At 39.7% G+C, this 19,716-nt stretch overlaps 2 protein-coding genes across 3 annotated transcripts; both read right to left on the bottom strand.

Annotated features, from left to right (window-relative positions):
- Positions 1-6,553, bottom strand: LOC110043004 (uncharacterized). 2 transcript variants are annotated; one of them, XM_020748395.2, is made up of 3 exons: positions 6,345-6,553; positions 1,541-2,675; positions 1-1,160 (listed from the first exon to the last, which is right to left on the bottom strand). In XM_020748395.2, the coding sequence occupies exons 2-3, from the start codon at positions 2,649-2,651 to the stop codon at positions 115-117; spliced, it is 2,157 nt and encodes a 718-aa protein (XP_020604054.1). In that variant the 5' UTR covers positions 2,652-2,675; positions 6,345-6,553; the 3' UTR covers positions 1-114. The 2 variants fall into 2 exon arrangements, with proteins under 2 accessions (XP_020604054.1, XP_020604057.1); XM_020748398.2 differs by having other exon boundaries at positions 6,373-6,553.
- A 2,503-nt stretch (positions 6,554-9,056) lies between these two features.
- LOC110042935 (transcriptional adapter 1-like) lies at positions 9,057-19,714 on the bottom strand. Its single transcript, XM_089275154.1, has 10 exons — positions 19,625-19,714; positions 19,509-19,545; positions 15,483-15,537; positions 14,778-14,843; positions 14,431-14,531; positions 13,937-13,990; positions 12,213-12,368; positions 11,581-11,729; positions 11,098-11,254; positions 9,057-10,117 (listed from the first exon to the last, which is right to left on the bottom strand). Exons 1-10 carry the CDS (start codon positions 19,687-19,689, stop codon positions 9,947-9,949), a joined length of 1,011 nt encoding a protein of 336 aa, XP_089131280.1. The 5' UTR covers positions 19,690-19,714; the 3' UTR covers positions 9,057-9,946.
- Between the last annotated feature and the right edge of the window lie 2 nt (positions 19,715-19,716).

The following is a 19,716-nucleotide window of genomic DNA, read 5'->3' as shown; positions in this document are numbered from 1 at the left end:
TTTCAACGCAACTGTTTTACCATACTTTAATAAATATCATTTTCTCAATAAAATCTTTATTCACAAAACCAAACGACGACAACTGGATCAACACCACCAAATCAAGACAAAAGGTCAATCAATAACAACTGAATCAACAGCTGATCTCTTGGACTGTGGGGGTAAAGGAGGGGAAACCGCATCACGACTTCGTTTCTCCAGTATGAGCCTCTGTGTTTCCCGTTCGTCCTCAGCAACTGCGTTTTTCGAGTGGATCTCGTTCAACATATGCTGGGGAACCAAAACAGGGGTGTGCCCGTCGGAACTTCCCCCTGTGGAAGCTATCAGACGCTTAGCATCCTCTATTGTGGGAACGAGTACAACAAGTCCTTGAGGTATGTTCTGCTGTTCGCTACCACGAGACGACCGTCGCGAGAGAATGATCGGTTTTTTCGTCGGGGAAGTGATTTTTTGCGGATTTCCTGAACTTTCGACGTTATTAGGTAAAGAGATAACGGTCATGGGCGGAGCCTGGGAGCCAGTCACGTGAGTAGAAGTTGACAAACTTACGACTGTTGCCAAGGAGACAGGTTCAACCGCACTGTTGTTTAATGTGGTGACAATTGGTTCAGTTTTACCGCAGGTGGAACTGTGCGCTGTGAAGGGCATGCCGATATCAGAGTTTAAGGGACTTGTCCCAATAAATTTTCTCTTTGGACTAAGGGGCGAAGAGAAACCGTTATTGTCCACTGGAATGTCTGTCCGTTGGTTTTGTTCGGGTATAGATGAAAGCGACATATGAGCACGAGAATCACCGACATGGCCGCTAGGCTGTGATTTGTCGTCAAATAAACGTCTCTTATAGGAGCTACCTCGAGAACTCTCTTGCGATTCAACTGACATATTTGGCCGGGCCACAGAAGAGACTGGTACAGAGCCCGTTGTCTCTTCCCGCGAACATGATGACGACACGGCCCTGTCAGCCAATAGAATTCCAGAAGAAGCTTTCACCTCCTCTTTTCCGTCCTCCTCCTTTCCATGGCGATCAGAGGCTGATGTAGGAGGGCTGTCATACGAGAACGAGCTTGATGGTACAACAAGGAACTCAGGTTCAAGAGACGAGGCCAGCACCGGAGCAGGCACTCGCATCAACTCCGAGTGCTCCCTGATTACAGTTTTCACTAGGAAAAGAAAATGCAAAGTTCATCATCTTGCCAGGTTTGCTTGTTTGATAGCAGGGTTTATACTTAATGTGAACCAACGTCCTTGTTATACTCGTTTAAAATGAGGGAAAATCATTTTGGGTTTTGCTAAAATATGGATTGAAAAAATCAACCATTTTGGATTTTCAATTTCTCAAACAATGCGTTTTTGATTTCAAAATGTCACATAGAAGCAATAATTCCACCAAATAAACTAGGACGGCAGGCCAACATCATAGGTCCGCAAAGCGTGAAAAAGGCTAATGCCACATAGCTCTCTGCATGAATTGTGAGTAAATGATCCTTGCAAATAATAGTTGGCTTCCATAATTTATGACATGAATAACAGCAGATCTCACCTGGGGAGTTCTTGTCTTGAGTTGCTGTTGTTAATGATTCCGAGGATACTACCTTTGCAGGACTCATGGTCTGCTTGCGATTCCGTCGTGAAATCTTGTGCAGTGAGACGGAGGCACTTCCATAGGGGTTGTTACGGTGATTACCTATTGTCGCATAATCAACACGGACACCATGTGAGATTGAAGAAAGGGAAGCTGAAGGAGACCTATGAGTACTGCCATCGTCATCATCAACTGTTTGCAAGACATCAATGACCTGAAGCAGCTGATGCGCCATTGGTGAAGTTGATGAGGACTCTTTTTTCACAGACCTTCTCTCATCGCTTGAGCTGTCTTTGCTATGTTCGTGACTTGGTACACCTTTGCTGGAAGCACCAGAGTGCGGCACACTTGTTTGGGCATTTGCCGCTTCAGTCACTACCACACTGATGGCTTGACGAGGAGGTGGTGGCATTTCTGGGCTTACTTGTACAATGGCTGTTCCTGCAGGAGCATGGCAGGGAGAATGAAGGGACTGAGGAACATGATGGACATTTGCATGAGAAAGACAAGCTGGACAATGACAATGCACAGGGACTTGATGCACCACACAAGGCACTTGACCATGTTCATTTGTAGTTGCACAGTCTGATGCAATTGCAACTTGATTCCCTAATGAGATGCTTGACTTGCTCAATGTGTAGACCTTGGGTCCTTCACTATCGTGGACAATCACCTTCTGTTCATCTGATGATCCAGCTGGTGCAGGACCCCATGAAGACTGGGGCCTGCTTGATGCTGATGAAGCCACAGTACTGTGTGGCTGTGGAATTGCTAGTCCAGCTACACTGCCTTCAGTCAAACTGCTAACAGTTCTTTGCGCCAAGTCAACTTGATCCTGAAGAATGTTCAAAGTGTCTGAAGCATGTTTCATCTGGTTCCGGAGAAGACTCAAACACTGGTTTGCAAAGGAGACCTGATTCTTGAGGACACTGATACTTTCTTTAGCATCCTGAACTTGACGCAGCAGAGTTCCTTCTGGTGCTTTAGGTTCCTTTGTAATGCTGCTGGACTCTCCTTGTGTATCAGCTGATGTGGAGTAAGTATACTCTGTCACTTTGCCTGGCTCCATCACACTTTCAAGTTAGCTTTATAACTGAAAAGAAAAAAAAAATTGTATTGTGACCAAAAAATTACTCACTGAATAACTTGCTCACTTACCTTCCACTATGGAGAGAGAAGGGGGAGGGGGGATGGGGAAAGGAGGCATGCTTCTCAGGATTACAAATAGGCTTGATTACCAGCAGCTGTTCAGAAAGGGAGCCTGCGCGCCTCCCCCACACTCGTGGCTGGATGCGTGGACTTGGCATTGTTAATTTTGACCGATAAGAAATCTGCCTGCCCGAGCCGAGCAGGCTGTATAAATTAACTTTCTTGCAGTAGCAAAGTTGTGTGATATAAAGTGTGATTGCGTTAGCAGGACATATAACCAAATACTGTCCTCTGATGAAATCTCGCTTAATCTAAGCCATTGCAGCATAAACAACAAGAGAAATAGTCACCAGACTAATGCGTGAGAATCTATAGTTGAACCATGTGGTGCCAGAATGTCAGATAATGAACAAAGTCAACAGAGAGAGGGATAAACCTAACCCGGGACCTAAACAGCGAGCTCAAGAGACAAAACACTTAGTCAAATTGATGTATAGTCTTCTTGGAGGAAAGCAACACCAGGCTCTGGTGAAGCCAGACAAAATTAAATTTTTAAATTGGCCAAAGCAAACCAAAGTAGTGCAACATATACATGGTAAATTAAAGGGTGTCAACTTAACAGCAGAAACCATGCAGACCAACATGTGTGACATTTGACATGACATTTGCTACACCACAGTCAAACGGCTCTGCTCTTCTTAAAACTCTTCCATAGAACACAGCATATAGTGCCCTTCTGCAACAATAACGAGAAACACAATATGTTGGAGGGCCAAAATCAAAAGAAGGGATGGCGAAAATGGCACATATACAAATGTTACGAGCCGTATGTGACCCTATGTATGATCGCTATCAGATGACATTTCCAGTGACCAGAAGCGCCAAATGAATTAAATCATAAATTAACATCATGGACATGCTTTGCTGCTCACACGTCCAGCTGTCTCCTGTTGGGGAGGAGTGTGGACCAGACTCCAGAGAGTGGCTGAAATCGAGCCTAGATTTCAAACCTTAAACTACTTTTAGCCACATTACAGTTTACCAAATAAAACAAATTTAGTAGTGATGTCCTATACCAAGGAGTGGGGAGCTTTGTATTCAAATGACTGAGGTGCTTGTCATACCTTTTAGGGGATAAAGTTGATTGGTACCACTTACAGTGATAAGTTTTAAAAAATGATCAACGAAAGAGATATTTGCAGTATCTCTTAGGGTATATTGAGCCAAAAAAATGACAAGAACTTGTGTTAATCGAAAAAAAAAAAGAAAAAAAAAAGAAAAAGAAAAAGAAAAAAACAGATTTGGTTCTGCTCAGGGGTGAAAAGGATTTTGGTTTTGACTCATCATTGGCTGATTTCAAAGGCCATTTATACTCATTGTTTTTCTTTCTGTGTCTTTTTTTTCTGAAACCAAGTACTTTCACTAACTTCAAGCAGTTGTTCCTTTTTTTCTGTCAGATTTATGATTACCTCAGTTTACCTGTAACTAACTACACTCAAGTCACTCCTCTGTAAAATCATTTTTAACAAAGTCCCTCTGCAAGGGAAATGCTAAAAAACTCTGGTAATAAGCCCCGGGCTTATACAGTGATAAACAAAGGAGGGGTGGGCAGAGGGTGCTCATATTTGCTTAAAAGCAGAATAAAAAATTTTTTAAAAAGCTGATGAAACCTGCATCCCACAGTCTAAAAAGATGTTTTATGTTCTTTGGAACAAGAAACACAAGGCACTAGGTAAGAAAACAAGTATGTGAAGCATAGAGCTTCCTCGTAACGGCAAATACCGGCTGATGAGGCACTCAAAGTACAGGTGAGCTTATATCTGTGGAGGCTTGTAACCAGAACAGTTTTTAGTATATATAGGTGGATCTATAAATAAGGGTGCTAACAAATGGGGTGAAGTGGGTTTAACCCGAATGTCAAACTATCATTGATTGAGTAGGCCTGAAATGATAGTGGTTTTAGAAGGTTTTAGCCTGGTACATATTTAAATTTGGCACAAGTCACACCCATGACTGAACTTAGGCCAAGCCTACGAAGATCTGTGTGAACATACAAACCATTCCATTAGACAACTGAATCTCTCACACATTAATTAATAAACTTCCCCCTGCACCTCCCTCCCCCCCCCCCCACAAAAAAAAAACAACCAAACAAACAAGAAAAAAAAAAGAGGAAATAGAACCTAAGGCCATCAAAGAAGGCTTGTAGAATGAACATAAGCCTAAGACGTCAAATTAAATTTTACAGTGCTATGTTTTTTCCCTTTTATATTCCTCTCTCCAAGTCAATGAGCTATAAATTCAAGGCAAAAAAACATTTAAATTTTACCATTTAACTATTAAATAAGATCAGAGATATAAATTTAGAGATAAACACAATTTGATTTGTCTCCCTCAAGCTCATGTTATTCTGTTAACTACGTACATAGGAATGATAAATGGCACCTTAAATTAAAATAACGAACATGGGCATGGACCACCACCAGTATGACATACAGCTGAGTACTATTAGTTGCGATGGGTTATATTTATGGAAGGTATTTCAAAGAATTCAGAATAATGAATAATGACATTTCTCCATGAAGGAAAATTAAATAATCAACAACTTTGTCATTCCAATTATTTTGAACCTCTCCTGTCAATTAAGCGTCAACAATTCCCTGTCAATCAAAGAGCTTCCCACAACCAGGGTATATGTGGCTTCTTGGTTGTTTTTGATAATGTTAAATGGTGGCTTTGGAACCAAAATGGTGATGAAAACAGTTGACAGATCTCCAGTTCGATAGAGTCTGGGAATAAAATATTAAACAATATAGAATTCGAAACGTGAAATAAACAAGTAAAATTATGTGTAAATTGAACAAATTTAATTGAACTCAAAGATTTAAAGAGGGATTTTTAATTTTACTCGTTCGTACGAATATGGTTTCAAAGCACAACTTGTAAGAAACATCTTTTTAGGCCAAAAATTAAGCCTATTTTATATTCTACGAAAGTAACACTGCATGTTGTCACTACAAGCAAAATTGCACCGTTCTACGTACAAAAAAATCTACAATTATAACATAACATTGATCAGATTTACTCAGTCACTTGACTCTTTCAAACATCGTCAGAAAAAAGAGCTTAAGCTTAGTCACGCGGCCGAAAACAAAACGTATCAGACGTCATAATTTGTAAAAACAGAACATTCTAAGAAGCAGTACAGTACATTATACCGGAGCATTGCTTTAAGCTCATATTTTATGGTGCTTCCTTCGATATTTTCACACCTGTTGAGTACTTCATTCGAGATTTACTCGCATCGCAAAAGCGCTACTTTCTGTCTGTACATTCGAACTCGATCGGACACGCCATCAAAATTCATGCGATTGTGCACGGAGGAAAAACTACAATAATGATATTAAATTTCCCGGGAGTACCTCAACCGTTCAATCGCGCGATGAAAGGCAATTTTGGGTTCGGAAGCGTTCGACCGATAAGTGTTCTTTTAGAAAAGCAACGCGAATCAACGTAACAAAGAATATTCAATAGGACTGAATTCACCAGACATGCAAAGTGACAAACACGCCGTCTGTAGCTTGCTTATACTCATATCGGAAATTATAACTACCTTTCACGCGATCCTCTTCCTTCCGTACCTTCAAATTTGATTCCCTTTCGCGCCCGTCGACACAAGCTCTCACAAAAGACATCTACACCAAAGAAACGTCCACAAGGAAACTAAATTTTCGCGTTCAGATACGAAATCTTCGTTTGAAAATCGCCTTCTATGGGTCTTCGTTACACTGAAGGCAATTAGAATATAAAGGGCATATTAGCCGCGGATTTCATTTTGCAATTAGGTGCTATTGTTTGACGGACCAATCAGAAAGCGGAGCTGGACAAGCGGCAGTGTCGTATATTTCTTGGGCACACCGCTCTTTGATTTGAACCAATGATGAACAGGAGTTGTACAATGAATGCCAATCAAGTCGTTTTAATCACGGTCAGATAATGAGTTCGCTAGCCAATGGTACCCCTCTGAACTCATTAGCTTACCGAGGTATCGGCGTTGATTTCTCAAACATTGAATATGTATTCAGTTGAAGTTACAACTTTTGATATGAAACTAGGAAGAAAAGATAAATATGATATCGAAGGCTTCTTGCAAGATAGTGAAAGAATACAAGCCGTTTATTAAAGTCATATCTAAGAAGAACTGTATGGGTAAATTTGTAATTAAATTCTTTTAATTGTTACAATGCTCTTTGCGGGAGATGTGCTTTGAGCTGCAGAACACCTGCGCATCTTTGATTGATTAACAGGAAATTATTTTGCGAAAAAAACCGCTGATCAGTCTTCGCTGATCATTAAAGAGCTCAACAACAATACCACTAAGAATAAGGTATTAAAAACTCATTGACCTCTGAATGTAATTTCTTTCACGGACGAAGTGGAGTAGAAAATTGCATTGAAAATTGAATTACCCTCGGTATACAATGCTACATACTTCAGTGTTTCCCATGGACTGAACAGAAACAACTTTAAAATATATTAACAAACCCAGCCTTTTTGTCTTTCATCAGCGGTTGGGAAAGCTAACCCGTGATGACTATATAAATATAAGTTTTGTCTTATAAAAACATTGGGTGACACGAAAGAACCAAAAAAAAAAGAAAAACAATATTTGATCAGCCTAGCATTTGTTTTGAAGTTTGTTTGTAATGAAATACGGCTTTTAATCGCATTAACACGGCCTTTTATCGCACAAATACGGCTTTTAATTGCACCATAGGGCTTTTCGTGAAGGGTAATACTCTCTCGTGTTTTTTTTTTGTTTTTTTTTTGTATCAATCGTAATTACAAGAGGTAACTTGCCTACTGGAATGTTTTCTTTCAGAGTCGACTTCTAAATTTCCTAGGACTATCGGAAACGCATTCGGGTTTAGTCTAGTAAGCCAATCAAAAGTCTGTAAGCCAGATGCTAGACTTTTGTTATTCCCCAATTCCCTCGTATTTCGTTGTGTTAGTCGAGTGTGCCAGCTTGCGCGCGAACGTAAGAATGTTTTCACTCGCGCTCTAGCCAAACGTTGCAACATCCATAGCACACAGTTGCCAAACTTTCTCCTTTGTTAACCCCTAAAATTGTTCCGCGCGATGTTGCCGTTCAACTTCTATGACATTACACACGACTTCAGAGTGTCCACTATCAGCAAAATTGTGCGCAACGGCGAAGCACACCTTTTAGCCACTTTTTACCTTGTGGCCATCCACTCTCTAACTCAGACATAATGATCTGCCGCTCTTTACGATTGTTTCCCACCGAAAGGAACAATACTAAATAACAGTGATATATTCCTCTTGGATTCTTGTTCCAACTACTGCTCGTGCTAATAATGAACACACGGTGAAAATATAAAGAATGCAGGTGTGAACGACTTACAAGTATCTTTCTGCAAGGGGCGGGGGGTGGGGGGAGGCTATCGCCCGGGGCACTCCAATATAAAAAGGACTGGGATGCTCGTCGCAAATTTGGAAAAGAACTCCTTAGGAGGTACCAAAATCCTGTTGTGTAGGCGTCGCTTGTCATTTTTTCACCCATAAGAGGTAGCAATTCTAAGGCCCGGTTCAGTAGCACAGTAGGAAAACAACTCTGATTCAGACGTCGTGCCAGAGTCGAACCAAATTCAGGATATACCGATGCCTCGTAACAATTGCCCTTCTAATTCCCCGTGGAAACGCAATCTCGCCAAAATACATTAATATAATCTGTGAATTTTGTTTAGCGCGGCAGAAGCACGACGTTTGAATCGCTGCCGTACCAGAGTCGTGTAGCAAACGGCAGAGCTTGTCAAACTTAATTGCTTGCTGAACTTAATTAAAAAGTTTGATTCAGACGCCGTGCTTCTGCCGTGCTTTTGTCGAACTTAATTCCTGAATTTAGTTCGGCACGGCAGAAGCACGACGTCTGAACTGGGCCTAAAACACCACCATATTTTTTCCGGCTCAATAACCTGAAAGGTACCGCAAAAGCTCCCGCTGTGGACCTTTCGAGGCTGAACACCGTAAGAGGTAGCAAAACGTGTTTTTTAACCCGTAAAAGGAACGACGAGCACTCCAGTCCTTTTTATATGGGAGTCTATTGGTATCTGAAGGAATAACATCAGCAAAAAATGCACTGATAGCAATGTGGCCGATATCCCTGGTATAAAGCTTGACGAGACACCACTGTTTTTAACATGCTTTATCTCGTAATTAAGCATTGTGGCCTCCCCCCCCCCCCCCTCCCGCCTTAGGATTTTTTTCACTTTCTGATGGGAGTTGGTCATTAAAAGGTCACGTGTTCAAACAGTTGTGCCTTTATTTTTCTGTTTTATTGTGTACATGTCGGCCGTGATAACATGAGCGTTAATCAAATTTATCGTCTTGTCTCGCTTAGAAATATAAACTATGATATCAATTTATGGTGTGAAGATCACGCATTGATATGAAAGAAGCTCATCTTATCATTTTGACAGAAAACGCGAGGTCAGCTTTTAAAAATAACATTTATAACAAATATCTCTTACTCTATGTCAAGCTTCAGTCATCCAAAGCAGTGTCAACCCGTGATATCCGTTCGATTGAACTTGTCTTTAGACACAATAAATGATTCTTCTTTCACGCGTGAATTAGGAAGATTTTGATATGGTCAGGTGGACTGTCTTTGAAAGCCCATTATAGCAACGCAACATGGTGACGCATGTCAGGCACGACATGAAATACGTCAGAGTGATCAGTGAGGAAGATCATACAAGTCAAGAAATGGAGTTTACCTGTTATTTCAGAGAACATACCAAAACACCTTCCTCCAGTACTTTCACATCAACTGATTTAGCTGGTTGCCTGCCAAGTTCATTCCTTTTAGTTTACGCCATGTTGTGACAACTATTATGTCACGAGTGCGGGGTCACGAGTGAAAGAAGATTATTTTACTGAGTTTAGAGAGAAGTATTATCTGGGGACTAACAACGACTTAGGGTTGGGCCAAGGGACTAATCGAGTGAATGGTAATCGCCTTACTATGCGCTAAACGAGTTGATTTCTTGCTCAGTTGCGTTGTTGGGTTATGACGTAGTAATTTCTGCTTCGTTTTCTTGAATTCAGTGGATTGGATGAAGGAGAAAATTCAGCAAATTTGAACACCGTGTAAACGGCTGACTACTGAAGAAGAGACACCTTTAGGATAATTATTTACAAACGCAAGCTCCTCTGCTGTTTAAGTCTCTCATATCTCCGTCTCGCCTCCAATTTGTGTAACTGGTTCTGTTCTAGTTCGTCGTGACTTGGGTGGCTCATGTTCGCTAGCGTTCTCTCGATGTTTGCCGAGTAAACGGTGTGCGAAGGAATCACTCTGCGATGAACCTGAAAGAAAACAAGAGTACAACTGTAACAAGGTTCAGCAGTGTACTAATGGGGCTAACCTTGCCTAGTTTGACGCTATTATCTAGGGTCTTTCCCCTTTCCTCCCAAGTTAACTTCATATTTTTATTTGTCATCCCTCCACTTTACACGTTGTCTTAGAGCAAGAGAACAACAAAGCGAAAAATACTACGCACAACTGAGTATTTTCTCATTACTATGTGTTGTTGGCCTCCCGCTGTAAGCGGAATTTTGACAGAAAGAACTCTCGAACCGTTAACACTTGACATTTTCTCGTACATTATTTAGGTGACTAAAGAATGAAAGTTCTTCGTATATTTGATATGAAGGGCGCCATTTTACAGTCACTAAAAAAAATTAACAAAAATGTCCAGTGTTCACGGTTCGAGTGACCACACTGTAACAGAATGGAGCGAAAGCAAATGACGAAAGGTTAAGAGTAGTATACAGAGAGCATGGCCAATTAACTTTAAAAGTGATGGGACTTTATTTCGGTTTCTGGAGAAACTAGGTCCCAGAAACTCCCACAGACCGCGATTCTTTATGTCGGGACCTCTGTTGTTCTTTCTCTACACATCTTCAGAAAACATTAATGAATTTGGACGCATGCGTACAATCAAAGGGAACCAGGATTATCTTGCTCTAGTATTTGATCGTGTGCTCTGGGAACGAGACTGTTTCAAGAGCAAATCACGAGACATATTCACGGTGAAGACTTCTTTTCGGCCAATCACGTTCGAGAGGAAACCAAGCGTGGCTCGGACCACGTGAGCTTTCCCGCGTTTGCCTTGAGTTGTGACAGTTTTGTATTTCTCTTCACCTCCGAAGTGAGAGCGTCTGTGATTAATTTATTATCATTATTATTTGCACGAAGCACAAGGTAAACGCTCTATAACGAAAAATAATAACCCAAAGATAGTGTTCTGAAAGAGAAGTCAATCTCAGATAATTATGAGTCCAACCTGTAGTGCATCTCTGAGGTCCATAAGTGATATTGGAGGTTTATTAGCACCTCTACTGTCACTGGAAGCCACTGTGACCGCCGCCTCGGCTTCAGCTTGCTCTAACGTTCTACCACTATTACTGCTACTGCTTATGCCATTTACACAACCTAAAGATCTGAAACAAATAAGGTAAGTTTCCATCATAACCACTCCTATTACGTTACTAAGGTAGTCCTTAGGGCCTTAAGTCACAGAAAGGACACTTAATCAAGTTAGCAGCGCTATTAAAGTTACTTTTCTTAGGAAGAAACATAACATGAAGTCTTATGAAAGGGAGAATCGTTGAATGATTGCGATGCGAGACTGCTTAGTGATGGAAGACATGAAAGATACTAAGTATTAGATACTAAGGATTAGTTTAGAAAGAGACTTTGAAAATTAATGGCGTCCATGGTGCACTCAAGCAGAGTACATGGATTCAAGTACATTACTAACACTTACCTTTCTGACCCAGGTGGCCAGGGACTTGTACTGTTTCTTAGGTGCATTCTGGGGTAAGTGCCACCCATAGCATAGCGAAAATGACCATCTTTGAGCCTGAATGCACTTCTCATTGAACAACAAACGGTTAAAATGTCTTTGACTAAATACTGCAGCAAGATAAACAAAACAAACACATGGATGTTACCCATAAGGCAAGTTGTTTTGTATAATAACTGTAACAACAGAGTTGGTTTATTAAACAGTGTCCTTTTAAGTCACAGCATTTCCATTGTGATGACTGTATCTTGCATAAATATCAAGCAATACATTTTCTTGACAGCTGAATTTAGCCACTTAACGGTAGTCTAAACATTTTGTTGGTTGCTACCCCATGTGCCACACCAGCATAAGTAAGTAAGTAAACTTAAGTAAGTAAACTTGATTAAGCATCCTTGTGCTTTATAATTTTCATTCAAAGAAGTCAAATCAGATCTTAAAAGAAGCTAAGTGACTTTTCCCAAACCCAACACCAGTATTTGCTTTGCACTCTGATACCTGTGGCTGCAATGATTGCCTGTGTTTATTTCATTTTCTATTTAAAGAAATGTTCTGTAACAACAATACTACCCGCATTAATAACACAGTGCTACCTCTGTTGCATGAAGCATGAGGTTGACTGTGTCATCTGCCACATTATCCAGTCCAGCATCCCATGCGCCAAGAAACAACCGGCCATATATTGTAGCAGAATCTGGTAACATCATGTCATATGAGCAGAGACCAAATTCACTGTCTTCTGAGAGTTCTGTGAATTCACAAAAGGAATACATCAAAGCTTCAACATAAACACCCCCTCTATTCTTCACACAGCCTGGTTTAATAAAACATTCTCCTTACTATCTCCACACATTTCTTTTAAGGTCACTTTTGAGACTTAAAAACAATATCAGGGCTGTCATTAAGTTTTAATTCACCTGTAGCTTTGATCTTCACACCCGTAGCAAACTTGTTACTTTATGGGTGAATTGTATCAAACTACAGTTCACTCGTAACATCAAGGGTCCATCAAACATACTCAGCCATAACAGGTGTTATGGGTTACAACCCTCATTGGCAGCCCTGAATATCATATGTCTGTTTACAGGACATGGGATGACCACATATGTAGCCATACAAATATGTATGCAATGTAATCATGCAGTATAACATATTAATGTAAAGCAATCTAAGTGTGCGACAGTAGTGTACAATAGACACAATAGGACAGATTGGATTGTACCAGACAAAGCTTGACAATGGTCAACACTAAATGTTAGACATTAAGTTAAAGTAGTCATGGTGATACGTTATAACATACTCAAGTTAGCTGTTGCTCATTCTCAAAAAATATGGGGTCAATGAATTTTGTGAACTGTAATACGGAAACATGTGACTTGCTCTTTTACTGTTTTGTTGTTTTGTTGATTCAAGAATGCAAAATGTGTCTATACCAAGATTGTTTTTTACTTGGCAAACTCTACAACTTTGTAACTAAGTGAAGGTTGTATCAAGTATTATTCAAAGGCCACATGGCAGACTCAATAACAGACATTGTCCCCTGCACACACATCTATTTCCTCTTAAATTACCATTTACTGCAAATGAATGTGGTCTATACTGTGTTCATTTTAAAGGTGTTGGACTGTACTTTTAACAAATTATAGCAGTAATCAGGCTATTAAAACAGGTATTAATGCATTTTTTATGTTTAATACACAGCATTGGTTCAAATACTTTTAATTAATTAATACTTACCCTATAATGCGACATTGCCATGACATAATAGGAGAAAAGATGGAAATAAAGCAAGCAGTCAGTTAAGTTGAAAAAGGTTGCAGTTTAGATCGTACATAATTTCTGAATCTATTGTAGACTGCTTGCAAATGGACAAGAGAAAACTAAACATAAGAAAATCAATTTACATGAAAACTGGAGACTAGACTTTTCATCTCTTTTGAAAAACCACAAGAAACCTTGTCTGCAAGCTTTGACGCTTTTTGTGAGTCCCTCTTTGAAGAGAAACGACTGTTTGTGGTAAGTTATCAATAATTATTGTGTTACTAAGGCTACAAAACAAAAAGCATTTCTATAGTCATTAGATAATAGCTCCAGACTTGTTTGATACGTTGTGACAATTCTTATCTGCATGATCTTGAGTAAACACATAAATAGAATGATTTTGTAGAATAGTTCTCAAAATTCAGCTCCTGTTTTGACTAACTTTTAACATTGTTTTCATCACATTATTCAAAATATGAAGTTTATAAATAAATATTAACTTGAAGTTAAAACATATTTTCTACCATGAATAATAATAATATTTAATTAAACAAACCTTGAGAGACAGCTGTGGAGCCTCTGTCAGGGGGTCACATGGTGTAAATCTTTGCTGCAATATTAGAACAACAGCTGCACTAAATTAATATTATTCACTCCAAAAACAACTAACATTGAAAAAACTCATTTATGTCATGGATACGGTTTTAACTGCAGTAGTGACAACTAAAGCTCTCGTAACCAGAGAACAATCTATGGGGATCACATACATGGCTTTGAGGAGGAGAAGCCCAGATGAAAAAGATAACCTCCTGTGCCATTATTCCAAATAAATCTTGACAAAGTTTGCATTCCTTAAATGACAACTGTCTTGTCCCAGAAAATATTTATACCCCATCCAGAGTATGTTTCTATGAAATTTCCATTTTAGCTTAATACTCCCTTTTAATAATTTTGACATTTGAGATGCCTCACCCCCTCAGAATAATATTTAAAGCGACCTGCTACAGGGTGGGTATGGATATTTTCTGGAACAGCACATTATCACTGTACCTCAAAATTTGCCTTCAGCACTTTCTTTTGTTTCTTGATTTTTCCCTTTTTGATCAGCTGTGGTTTAGGAGGCATCTTTTGTGGTGTTCTGGGATGAGATGCTGCAAAATGAAAAAGGAAACATCTATTCCTTGATTATATTATTTGCTATCATATGAAGGCCATGACACTGGTGCAAAACCTTTCAAACAAAAATGATTTTGATTCACATGTGAGTAAAATTATATATTTTCATTTCACATATCATGCAATATGGACAAGATCAAGGTCAAACAATAAAATTTTAGCATATTGGAGTCAGTCAATAGAAAATATGGCATTAGTGACCACTAGTATCATCAACCCACCTGGAGTAGATCCAAGAGCTTGACATTTAGCCAAAATTGCCAGCAGGAAGTCATTGTGAAAGTGGACTGCAAAACAATGAAGTGTGAACAAAAACCTAGCAAATTTGTCAACCAACTTAATAAAGTAAAAAAAAAAAAGACATGAAACAGTCTGCAGGTGCACGGTGGCCTCTTGGTTTATAGTGTGTTCATCTCCAGATCAAGTAGTCCGGGTTCGAGCCTTGGCCAGGGACATTGTGCTGTGTTCTTGGGCAAGACACTTTACTCTCTTAGTGGCTCTCTCCACCAGGGTGTATAAATGGGTACTGACAAATTTAATGCTGGGGGTAACCGACAATGGATCAGTATCCCATCCAGTGGGGAGTAGAAACACACCTAATCGCTTCATGCTACAGAAACGGGAGATAAGCTCTGGCCTGATGGGCCACTTGGCTCGTATGAAGACTTTACCTTACCTCCACTTGTTATTAGATTTATTTGAAATAATAACCTTAGTGGGAGGACCCATATAGATGGTATTGGTATCCAAATTTGAGTAATAAAACACGTCAGTATCTTGAAGATTTAAAGATTAGTTTACAATGAAAAAAAAGGAATTTAAGAAAGGAAGTAAAACACTGTAGCCTTGAAATACATCCACCTCTTGCTCTTTCTGGTAGTAAGGGGGCAGGAAACATTACTTCAAAAATATTATTGCACACTTACGGTTATCATTTCCAAGGCATTTCTTTGCCTGTGCATCAAACTCCTCCTTAGAAATCTGCATCAATTGAAGAAAAGGCATGATATTGTTGATATCGCACAGCTGTATATGTTGTTAAGGATTAAAATTCAACAACCTTGATTTACCATAGCTTTATTTCCAGTTTTCCAAAAATGAAATGCTGATCGTGTGATTCTTAAGTTGTCAATTTTGTAACCACTTAAGCTGAACACTGCACTGAATTGATGATCAAGAAAATTTTCACTTGCAGCCACAAATCATACCAATGTTGGCATTCAGCATAGGCCAAATAGCTGTTATTACAACTGAGGTGAAAGGTTCAATTGCTTTGTATTAACCTGTTTGCTTCGTTCGCATGCTTTTTTAAACAAAATAATATTTGACAGCAGACTCAACTGTAATAACAGCTATTTCCTTCCTACAAGGAGCCATGACTTTACCCAGTAAAGCTTTTCTTACAAAGAAAATTGTGTTTGTGTTGGACATCAACAGTTGCTATGAGTTGCAGCCAAGAGTGCCATTTTTCTTCAAAACTATTCGCAAGGTCAATTTCAGTTTCAACTTAAGGTGACGAAATACGAGATACAAAAGCCCTCAATTTGTCCTGCAACATGAGCAAATTTGCTGCATGACAAGTTGTGAGTTTGATGAAAAACGAACAACAAAGCCAAAATTTGTCGCTCAAAGTTGACCTGCGCTCTACTTTTCACAACAACTTTGTTGAACCCACAACAAATGTTTTTGCTGCACAACAAGTTGATCACTTGGTGAAAAACGCGAAACATCAACCAAAACTTGCAATGAAGCAATGTTGTGCGACAAGTTGAGGGATTTTGTAGCTTGTAATTCAGCGCCTTTAACTGGCCATGTGACCAACAGAAACAGCATGTCTCAACTAATTAAACTTTAACGCCCGGGGGATTAAACCAACAGTAAGTGTAGTTGACTAAATTAGTCTATCTTTTGCTTAGTCCGTCAAACAAGACCATAAATAAACCGCAAGGGAAAAATGGCCCTGTGATATCCTGGGGGTGAGACCCACACAAAAGGAGGGACTACTGCCTAAGCCAGAGAGTTTGAATTATGTGTTGCTCTCACAACGGAAAAATATGATCGGCTTATGTTAGGAGCATTGACAACACATTGTCAACATTTGAGATATGTGTGACATCTTGCAGGAATGTTTATCTCGCTTTCTGAAATTAGAAAGTTTTGGAACTGAAGGAAATCAAAGCGTTGGAATTGCATCTGACAGGATGTGATGTTCCTGTGATTATGTTGACAGGTTACCGAAAGAGTGTTTTGTTTGGCAAAGCTTTTTGCCTCGAGCCGAATGTGAATTTGATAGTGATTTTACCACTCAACACCAGGTCAACAGCATTGTTGAAGAATAATTCCATGAATATGAATTGACTGAGCTTAGCCTTTCGCCATCTATTTGAAAGATTAAAATGGACTTTTACTTGAAACTCTTCACTGCTATCGGCAAACACTTCACCGCAGTTGGATGATCTCCTATGTCAAATACATTAATGTAAATTCTTTGGCAGTTTCACTTAACGAACACTGAATGAAGATATACTTCTCACAGCATGGTTTTGCCTCACTACTTGAAGAGAAGAGTGATTTCATTCAAGACATCTCTAGGGGTTACTGACAACGGACGATAATGAGAGGACATCAAGATAAGGAATCCTATTAGATAAGTGTAATTAGATTGAAAATTAACATCAAAAAATGACTTGGCTGTGAAAGGTGAAACTCTCTGGCTTTGTCTCTAGTCCCTACTTTCGTGTGCTCCTCACCCCCAGGAGTTCGTGCCGCCAATTTTTCTTGCAGTTTTCTTTCACGTCATGCACGATGGACTAAGTGAAAGAGGGACTACTCATAGTCTAGCAATCAATAGTAAGGTCTCTGAGGGCCTGTTTACACGGAGGGAGGGTGCCCCAGCTAACCGGGCTACCCGGCTAGAAGGGTTGACACATAGCCTGCCTTTACAGCAACTCACCTAACCGGGACAGTGAGTGGGCTGCTTGGGCTATCTTTTGAGCAGCTGCTAAGCACAACAAACAAAATGGCTGACCAAAGAAACTTTTTGGCGGCAAGTTTAATTTTTTTATCGCTCATTCCACTAGCGGCCTCTGTTCAATGTATTGGACTGTTGTTAATGGTAACTATGAAAAAATTCACCTTGCACCGCCATGTTTTCACGGTTTTTCTCACCTCGGCTAGCCAGGATAGCCCGGCACAAACTGTTTACATGGTGAAGAGCTATCCCGCCTAGCCGGGTGCCCTGGGCAAGTAGACAGGGTGTCCCGGGTAGGCAGGTTACCCTGTCTAGCATGTAAACACTTCAATGTATTTTCTAAAGAAACGTATGAGAACTTAGCCCTCCCAGGGTAGCTCGGTTAGCCGGATACCCCAGTTAGCCAGGGCACCCTCCCTCCATGTAAACAGGTCCTAAGACAGGATTTAGCCAATCAGAGGGGAACAAAAACCTCAGATTTCCATAACGTGTTTAATAATTTTCTTATTCAGTTTCAACTTTGGGTAATCTCCCATAGTACCTTAAGATAAGAATTCAAAATGAAAAAACACCTAAGACAGGAGATATGATCCTTTTGCGGGTGTTTCATTAAGGTTTTCAGCAGGAGGGCAACTGGTTTTCACATGAGTTTTTTATAATTTAAACATATTTGTTATTAATAATGGTAATAGGACTGAGTGGAGTCAAATTCGGTCTGTAATCATATGAGTGATTAACAAAATTGGACGACCGCAAAGTGGGAGTCCGATTTGTTAATCAAGAGTATGATCACAGACTGAATTGGACGACATGATGTCCTGTTACCAATTAATCATAACCATTACAATTTCCCACAATTTGAAAAATAGCTTTTAATAGTCATTTTTAAATATAATAATACTAAGAATATGGGAATAGCTTGCAAAATGGCTGTCAAGTTTCTTTCAAAACAGTCACTGGAAACTAAACCTCCACAATTTTTCAAAGTCGGTCTCTTGAATAGGTTACTATAGTGACTGTAATCAATGTCGTGATTGGTGGATTTAAAGGAGAGGACTTAAAATGATTGGCTCACATAACTGTCCGATTACAGGTGTCCGATTACAGCCAACTGTCCGATTACACTGTCCAATTACAACTTTGCAGATTAATGAGAGCAAAATACACCAGTTTATGAACCAATCAAATTTGAGGAAATTGTAATTGTTATGATTAAGTAAGTAGTAGCTTATTATAACTCTCTGGCAATCTTATTGTTTTCCCCAAAGGCACCTGGGCTTATCAACGGGGATTACAATATTACAATTTTTACTTCATTTATTCAAACATACACACAATCAACACACAAAAATTGCTCTGAAAACAACGAGTTAAGCTTACAACTGAACTGAGTTTCTTTATAAGAAAAACTTTCCTGTAGATGGTCAAACCAGGAAGGGAAAATAATCCTCACAGCTGGGCAATTTGCCCAATGCCAGGCCCTTGATGACCCCACTTCTTTTATTAACTTTAAGGATGTGGTCATCATGGTAATCTCTTCTCCCCACTCACCTCTGTTTTTATTTCTATCACACAGTCGCCTTGTCACATCCAAAGGCAATTTAACCTTAATACATGCTGTAAAATATTTACCTCTCCTCAATTACCACTAAACTGGTCCTCGGGAGACAGGGATGATAAAGGATCAACAGACTACAGGGCCACTTTAGACCAGCTCATTAACATGTGTCAACCTTTCAAGTACGACTTTTCAAGGAAAATAAACTTGTAACCTTGCAAAAGACCCAATGACACTTGCACTCGACAAGACTTCCTTGTCTACGATGACCTTTTCTAAAATGAACAGTCAGCTTTCCCTGCAGCTTTCTTCAGTTAGATTGAAACCAATAAATATTCCTCTTTGTCACTCCTAGACAGTGCAGTTTTCAAAGGGGTCTTATTGCAGCGCAGTAAAGGGTGACAGTTCAAAATACATATTTACCTTCTGTTTGTACCACAGTTTCATGTTGTTCCAATACCTTTGAAATAAAAAGAAAGAATATAGAAGAAATTTCAATGTATCCTACGTTACAGAAGGAAAAGAACGAAAGGTCGTACGCTTGAGAGTAGTTCCCTAGAGCCTCTTCAAGTTGTCGGCGTGCAACACTCAAATCCACCGCCATCTTTGTTCTCGTACTTTTGGGTGAGAG

Source organism: Orbicella faveolata, unplaced genomic scaffold, assembly GCF_042242905.1.
Source record: "Orbicella faveolata isolate gen_17 unplaced genomic scaffold, um_ofav_v1 contig_36, whole genome shotgun sequence".
Classification (NCBI taxonomy): domain Eukaryota; kingdom Metazoa; phylum Cnidaria; class Anthozoa; order Scleractinia; family Merulinidae; genus Orbicella; species Orbicella faveolata.
The sequence above is the reverse complement of the archived record's forward strand: the minus strand, read 5'-3'. Positions and strand labels throughout refer to the sequence as shown.

Bases quoted from the DNA above. Each gene is read 5' to 3' on its own strand.
- LOC110043004 (XM_020748395.2), bottom strand. From the start codon at position 2,651: ATGGAGCCAGGCAAAGTGACAGAGTATACTTACTCCACATCAGCTGAT. The intron at 1,161-1,540 runs GTGAGATCTGCT...TTCTTTTCCTAG, and splicing joins TCAAGACAAGAACTCCCCAG to TGAAAACTGTAATCAGGGAG.
- LOC110042935 (XM_089275154.1), bottom strand. From the start codon at position 19,689: ATGGCGGTGGATTTGAGTGTTGCACGCCGACAACTTGAAGAGGCTCTA. The intron at 19,546-19,624 runs GTACGACCTTTC...TTTATTTCAAAG, and splicing joins CTAGGGAACTACTCTCAAGC to GTATTGGAACAACATGAAAC. The intron at 14,532-14,777 runs GTGGGTTGATGA...TTCATTTTGCAG, and splicing joins AGCTCTTGGATCTACTCCAG to CATCTCATCCCAGAACACCA.